Source organism: Mauremys reevesii, unplaced genomic scaffold (assembly GCF_016161935.1).
Source record: "Mauremys reevesii isolate NIE-2019 unplaced genomic scaffold, ASM1616193v1 Contig3, whole genome shotgun sequence".
In the NCBI taxonomy this organism is placed as follows: domain Eukaryota; kingdom Metazoa; phylum Chordata; order Testudines; family Geoemydidae; genus Mauremys; species Mauremys reevesii.
The window spans coordinates 1,158,456-1,166,763 of NW_024100840.1; the positions used below are offsets into that span (position 1 = coordinate 1,158,456).

At 41.4% G+C, this 8,308-nt stretch overlaps 1 protein-coding gene across 1 annotated transcript in view; it reads left to right on the forward strand.

Annotated features, from left to right (window-relative positions):
- LOC120393758 (GTPase IMAP family member 3-like) overlaps positions 1 to 7,910 on the forward strand; it is a 29,663-nt gene extending 21,753 nt beyond the window's left edge. The window contains exon 4 of the mRNA XM_039518256.1: positions 7,791 to 7,910. Coding sequence (XP_039374190.1) covers positions 7,791 to 7,910 — 120 coding nt within the window. The remainder of the gene's footprint in view (positions 1 to 7,790) is intronic.
- Positions 7,911 to 8,308: the final 398 nt, after the last annotated feature.

Below are 8,308 nucleotides of genomic sequence, written 5' to 3' on the forward strand. Positions count from 1 at the left end.
TAAGGAGGTTGTGGAATCTCCTTCTCTGGAGATTTTTAAGAGCAGGTTTGACAAACATCTGCCGGAGATGGGATAGATGGTGCTTGGTCCTGCCATGAGGGCAGGGGACTGGACTTGATGAACTCTTGAGGTCCCTTCCAGTCCTACAATTCTATGATTCTATGTTACTTGTGAGCAACACAAAGGACCAGATTCTCTCACTCTCACTCATGAGGAAAAGAATCATTTTAAAAACTCACCTTGAAATAAAAAAAAAATCATTTTGATTTAATTTGAAATAAGAAGAAACATTTTCTACTTTTTGTCCTTCTTCCATTCCTCAGCAGTGGAAAGGACAGGAGAAGAAATTAAAAGTGACCTAAAACTAAAAAATATAATATTTTAATTTTGCTTTGAATCAAATTGAATCTACATGTACATTTTCAGATTGAATCAATAAAAAAGATTTGTTTAATTTGCAATCACAATAAAGAGAACAATTTTGTTTTAACAGACTGGAAAATTGTGTCAAAAGTTTGAATGAAAAAAAGTTCATGTGTTTCCTTTGAAATTTTTAACAAAAAAAATTGGCATATTTTCATTAGCTATATTTATTGTCTTGTTTATTTCAGCTGTAAGATCTTCATGGAGGACACTGTCATTTTCTGATCGAATAGCATGGAATATAATGTGACACCTATTGTGTCCCATAAGCATTGTTATAATAAAAAAAATAAGAAGTAATAATTAAGGCTGTCAAGCAAATAAAAAATAATCATGATTAATCACGGGATTAAAAAATTAATTGTGATTAATCACGAGATTTATTGTGCTGTTCAACAATAATAGAATGCCATTTATTTAAATATTTTGAGTGTTTATTAAGGGGCATATGAATGTTTAGTGCATCTGGCACATAAATATCTTGTGACGCCAACTACAGTGCTATGTGAACGCCTGTTCTCACTTTCAGGTGACATTGTTTTGTTGTTGAGTGCAGTTATGTAACCAAAAAAAATCTACATTTGTAAGTTGCATTTTCACGATAAAGAGATTGCACTACAGTACTTGTATAAGTTGAATTGAAAAATACAATTTTTTTTAAATTATTTTTACAGTGCAACATATTTAATGATAAACAAAATACTTTATTTATAGAACCCATAATTAATCTGTGTATTTCACTGTCCCAAGATATTTTTGAGGTCATCATCTTAGAAAGATGAAAGCAAGGAAGTGACATCCAGGATAGGAAGTGCATCCACCGTATTTACAAAACTCAGTCATGTATGGAAATCAAAGATATACAGCACCAGAACAAAACTGAGAATTTTCAGTACAAACGTAATTTCACTGCTAATGCATTGCTGTGAGAGCAGGAGATCTACCAAACTATCAGACAGAAAACTAGATGCCTTCTAAAGTAAATGACTACAAAAGATCCTGAGCATTGGCTGGAAAGATGTCATCACCAATGAAGAGATCCAAGAAATCACCAGCCAGCAGCTGTTTTCCCCCAGAACCAAAAAGAAGCATTGGATATATTTGGTGCATGTTCTCCAGATGCCAACACATACACTCCCACATGAAACTGTCAAGTGCAAGCCAACTGGTGTGAGAAAAAAAGGCTGCCCAAGAAAATAGAGAAACTTTCACAAAAAAGGATAAACATCCTTTTAAAATTGTGGAAACCAGAATTGGACACAGTATTCCAGCAGCAGTCACACCAGTGCCAAATATAGAGGTAATGTAATCTTCCTGCTGCTACTTGAGATTCCTCTATTTATAAATCCATGTACAAAAATTGCACCTTATTTCCAGTATGAATATGTTTAGCTTCCAGAAACTGGATCTGGTTATGTCTTTTTTCTGTTAGATTAAACGAGAGCCCTCTACTAACAGAAATCTCATATAGATACATATAGACCATGATCAAGTCACCTCTTAACATTCTTTTAGATTAAATAGATAAAAACTTCGTAAGTCTCCCACTCTAAGGCAGGTTTTGCAGATTTCAGATCATTGTTGTAGCTGTTTTAGGCACATTTTACAATTTGCCAATATCCTTTTTGAAGTGTCAACTCCAAAACTTGACAAGGTATCCAGTAATGGTCTCACTAATATTGTATACAGAGCTAGTACCACCCCCTGCTCCTATTTCATATTCCCCTGCTTATGCTTCCAAGCATTATGTTAGCCATTTTCATTACAACATCTGGGAGTTCATATTCAGTTTGTTATCCGCCATGACTCCTTTATCCATTTCACAGCATTGCTTTCTTGAATGCAGTCCCCCATCCTGTGTGATCTACTTTCTTTGCTCCAAGATGTATGACTTATTACATTTGGCAGTATTAAAATGAGCCCAGTTTATCAAGAGATCTAGATAACTATATAATTAACTTCTCATTATTATTTATAAATCCCTCTATCAAACTTTGCATGGTACCAAGTATCAGAGGGGTAGCCATGTTAGTCTGTATCTACAAAAAACAATGAGGAGTCCGGTGGCACCTTAACGACTAACAGATATATTTGGGCATAAGCTTTCATGGGTAAAAAACCCACTTCTTCAGATGCATGAAGTGAAAATTACAGATACAGGCATAAATATAGATTGGCACATGAAGAGAAGGGAGTAACTTTACAAGTGGAGAGCCAATGTTGAAGGCCAGTTTAGTCAACTATTGGGAGTGGATCACATCCACCCTGACTAACTTCTTAAATTTTCAAACAAGCTCCTTTATCCTTTCTCCCTTCTTCCCCTGATATTTGGGAGGCGCCTCCTATAAATATCTGGAAACTATCTCATTATCCTCTTTCAAATCCCTCCATAAAATTCTCCTTTACTGCGATGCCTACAAAAAACTTCACAACAGGTAGGCTGCTGGTGTGCAGAGACCACTGTCTGCCATGCTGACCAATATTGTCTCCCTGTTTCGTTGCGCTTCCCCATCGGTCTGTGGGTATCCGTCTGCTGTCTCTTGTCTTACACAGATTGTCTGCTCTTTGGGGACTGTCTTTTTGTTCTCTGTTTTCACAGTGCCTCACAAACAGGGGCCCTGGTCTATGATTGATGCTCCTACATGCTGAGGTAATACAAATAAATAAATAAATAAATACATAGACACTGGAATTGGTTCATGGAAAATTCACTATAAGAGAGACTTCTGTTTATAAGACCGGGTCATCCAACCAGGGAACAAAATGATACCACGGGCCAGATTTTAAAATGTATTTTGGCACCTAAAGATGCAGTTTGGTGGCTACCGGGATTTCAAGAGCCCCTAGGTACCTAACTCCCATTGACTTACATGGCAGTTAGGCATCTACTCACTTCTGAAAAATTTACAAGGTGCCGATCTGCATCTTTAGGTACCTAAATACTTTAAAATAGCTGGTCTCATGTGACTTAGCTGTATACTTGCACAGCACAAACGGAATATTTGAACAATCAGTTTGAAACCAATCCATAGGCATGAATTTGCTGACACAATTATTATTCTTATTCATTATTTCTATTGTAGTGGCACTCTGAATGTAAATAATGAATACATTAGTAAAAGTCACTACCTGTTCACCACTAATTCACAATGAGAAGAAGGTCGGAATTGTAAGGTGAATTGTTTGCAATGAATAATTTAGTAAAACTATAGCTCCTATAAGAAGTGCTTGTCCTAGGCTGTCGTTCACATCTCAAACACTGGGGACTTCAGCTTCCGTCTGGGTTGCTGCTCTGCACAAACGCAGCTCCTGGGAAAGGTTCTAGGGTTGTCTTGCTGGTAAAAATGATTGTTCTCATCCATTACACCCTGCACATATGCAGCAAGAGTTTGAACTAATTCTTTACATTCCTTTCTTCACTATTGAATGCTGTCTCTGATACAAATTTTAATCCAAACTTCATTAAGACAAGAAACTGTAAGAACAGCATTGGCTGTTCTGTTAAAACACCAGCTTCCTGGCAGGACAGCGCAGAAGCTGGAGAGCTGCAGACACTGGAGGAAGAGTAATCAAGTGTTCTGTGAAGTGAGACAGAAGCCCAAAGGTAATATATTTACATTAAGTTTTCTTAACATGTTTGAAATAAGTTTGTGTAACTGGCAGGTGAAGTGCCAGTTAGAGAGAGAAAGCAGATTTTAGGAGACCTCCTTTTTATGTTAGAGGGGCATGTTCTTCCCTCGGTATCACAGCTGTAGAGATTGTGCCATGGGGGACCTGGTAGTGATTCTATAGTTAAGACTGTATTACAGATTTCAGTTGGTACAAGCAAGTAAACACACCTGGTCATTCTGGAGTGCTCAGGGAAAAATATAAAACAGCAGGTTATAGTGGAGGAAGAGGCTGAATTTGCAGTTGCTCAGAATGGAGTTAAGAGGTTATTGTTTTTATAAGAAGGACTTACACCTACTCATTTGACAAATTTAGCAAGGCAGCGTCTTGCCTTTTTTTTAGTTTTCTCTGATCCTAAAATTACTTTCTAAAAATCGATGGGATTTGGTTCACCAGTTAATGAAAACATATGGCTGGGAAGCACATGTGTTTTATCTGTGTCACTTATTCTATTTTTGAGGGGGGAGAGGAATTATGGTTTCCTGAGAGCTGCAAATAAGCGCACCAGGCTGAACTTACTGCATTTAAGAGTGACAACATTACAGATCCACTGGTCAGAAGAACCCTCACAAAGAGCGAGGGGATGGGAGGATATGTTGGGAATGTGCATTATTTTTTGTTATCTGCTGGACACTGAAGTGAAAGCTTTATAGGAGTGTTGGAATGTGTAATTAACAGTGCTGTAGGCAATATGAAGGTGGCAAAGAATGCAGGAGACTCTTCCCTCAGCTTCCTTTCTCCATGCTTTCTAGGTGTTGTGTGTGTCAAGTGCATTGGGATGCACCTTTAACTGTCACTAAATGTAGTTTTTGTTTGTGTTTAGTGTCTGTAACTCCATTTACAGTGGTGTAACTGAGAGCAGAATTTGGCTGTAACTACACAGTTAATGTTAACATCTATTTTCAGTGGGAAGATGTGTGAAGAGAAGTGTGTTTTCATAATCACATGGGATTTGTCAATATTCACACTAAAGCTGTGGATTGGCCATTTAAAGTTCACTCACGCCTGCATTTCTGTGACTGATTAGCTCAATTCTGAAATCAGAAGAAATTGCAAGTATTAAGGAGGTTTAGTGAGCTGAAGAATCCCATCTCAATATCACAGTGAAAATGTAACTTACATCCACTGACTAAAGACTACCCCACATAAATTCCAGCCAAAACTTCAGACCTAGAAGTTCTGGGGTAACGCTAGCATGAGAGGGCACATGAAAGCCTCTTATGCCTGGCTGTGAACATGCCCATCCAGTACGATGTAAAGGCAGGAATCATGTAATGGAGCTGGAGTTGCCTGTGACTGTGACTGCCAATGTTCTGTTTGTCGTGTCACTGTTAGGGGGTTTGCTGTATGAATATATAGGGTTAATTCAAGAAGAGGCTGTCCTGCAGAGTAGCTTGCAAAGGGAAGGGGCCCAACCCTATGAACACAGGCGAACAGAGAGCCTCACTCAACGTTAAAAGACACACACACACTCTCCAGCAGCAAGGGAGACAGTTAAGGGGAACAGGCTGACCTCCAGGCCCAGAGATTAGGGGTGATGGGAAGCTGGCCTGACAGGACTCTAGGTAGGATACACATGTGTAGACCTTTTGTTGTTTCTCCTTTCTCTCTAAAGCTTTGCTCCTATGACCTAAATAATACTTTTGCTTTAAGGAGGGTCTTTGTGTCACTCTATGCTTGTGTAATGCCAACAGACCCCAGTCGTTGGCGAGCGGGATCAAACCATGGACCTCTGGAGCTCAGTGCATGAGCCTCTACCGCATGAGCTAAAAGACACCTTGCTGTTAGCTAACACTGTAGAGCAAACTCATTTAACTATAAGAACATAAGAAAGGCCGTACCGGGTCAGACCAAAGGTCCATCTAGCCCAGTATCTGTCTACCGACAGTGGCCAATGCCAGGTGCCCCTGAGGGAGTGAACCTAACAGGCAATGATCAAGTGATCTCTCTCCTGCCGTCCATCCCCATCCTCTGACGAACAGAGGCTAGGGACACCATTCTTACCCTCTCTCTAAGTGGCCTCAGTGACACTAGATGGGACAGAACATTACATCCAGGCCATGTGCGGGTTACATACTTCTCCTAGCTGAGGAAGCACATCCTGAGTTTCAAGGTCTTCCCAGTTGAAATCGTAGACAAGCCCCAACTTGCAACACCTGGTTACCACTGGGCAGGATTGAACTGGGGATCTCTGGAGCTTAGTTCATGAGCCACTACAGTGCAACTAGATGGGACAGAACACCACACCCAGGAGATGTGTGGGTTACTCTTGGTCACTGTCATAAATATACAGCTGAGGGTGGCATAAAATCTCTCCTTTACCTGTAAGGGGTTAATCAATTCAATTAACCTAGTTGGCACCTGACCAGAAGGACCAATGGGGAAAGAAGATACTTTCAAATCTGGGGGTGAAGGGAAGGTTTTGTTTGTGCTCTTTGTTTTGTTCCCTCTTGGGACAAAGAGAGAGACCAAGCAGGTAACCCAGCTCCTACTGAAATGATACATCCAAAATTACAGAAATTGTAAGTAATAGCAAGGAAATGTATTAAATTATCTTTTGGTTTAGCTTGTGAATTTTCCCTATGCTAAGAGGGAGGTTTATTCCTGGTTTTGTAACTTTGAAGTTGAGCCTTGAGGTGAATCCTCTGTGTTTAAAATCTTTTTATTACCTTCCATCCTGATTTTACAAAGGTGCTTCTTTTACTTTTTTCTTTATAATAAAGTTCATTTTTTAAAGAACCTGATTGGTTTTTAGTGTCCTAAAACCGCAAGGGTCTGTTCTGTGCTCACTTTTTGTTAACCTATTGGTTAGTATATTATTCTTAAGCCTCCCCAGGAAAGGGGGTGAAAGGGTTTGGGGTGATATTTTGGGGAAATAGGAATTCCAAGTGGTCCTTTTCCTGAATCTTTGTCTAAATCACTTGGTGGTGGCAGCAATACCATCCAAGGACAAGGGAAGGAGTTTGTGCCTTGGGGAAGTTTTTAACCTAAGCGGGTAGAAATAAGCTTAGGGGATCTTTCATGCAGGTCCCCATATCTGTACCCCAGAGTTCAGAGTGGGGAGGGAACCCTGACAGTCACAGAATCCCAAAGAGGCACCCAAACTCAGTCAGACCTTCAGGGTCAGAATGGTTCTGCAGCCCAGGGCTCAGTCTGAGAGTGGCAGAACAATGGGCTTCCATCCTGGGAATGGTGAAGACATCAGGCCTGAGACCTGGGGAGTGCACTCAGAAAGACCAGGAAGAGGACAGAGATGCAGCTAGCCCTGGACCCTGATGGTGAGGACCTCACTCAAGGTGTCCCCAGACCTTGCTTCTTTCAGCTGCCCTAGTGACCAGGAGACTTAGGACTGGAAGGAGAGGGAGGGGGACATGGAGAGTGATTTGCTTCCTCGTGCACTGATCCAAGCGTATGGATCCACCAGCCAGCAAATCCACTCCTTGGGGTTGGGCCAAACCATAGCAGCTATATCATCAGAGCACCTGCTGAACCCTGTGAAACAGCCCTGCAAGATGCTCATTTGCTGGGGCTGTGAACAGGGAACAAGATTTGACCCATATCTGTACATGATCTTGCTGCATACAGGCTGTGACCTTCTTGTCTCGTGTTCAACCCGGACAGCAAGCACAGGAGCTGCTGCCTCTGTCCAAGTGCAAGGGTCCCTCGTGTACAAGCCTGTACTCCCCCTTGTTTCCTAGGCTGTTGGGGACATCCACTGGTGCCTCCTACATGGGGATATGGGTGAGAAAGAGACTGTGCATGTCTATCGCCGCTGTGCCAGGGTGCAGCCCCTCTTCTGCTTCTTTCTGAGCTTCTGACTGAACTTTTCACCCATATTTTTATCATTGGACACCTTGTCCTTGGCCTCATCAAATCCTGGGATCTTCTTGTGCATCTCCTCTTGGCGCTGGCCGAGCTGAACACCTAAGTCCAGTAGGAGGAAGCTTAGTCATGGGACATCTCTCTGCACTTTCCTGAGGCTCACACAGTCTCACATACAGGCAGAATTCCTCTGGTTGGTGATCATTGATTCCCTTGCAGTACTTGTCATTAGCTGGGGTTGTTTGATCATGGTCCCCCCCGCCCCCCAAAAAACCCTGTATTAAACATGTGAACCCACATTTTGTTTCCCTTTGCCCCATTTAGCAGACCCCTGTGTCTTTGTGTCTTCTCCCCTCTATGGAGAGGAGGTGTGACAAGGTGTGCCCTGTGGGAG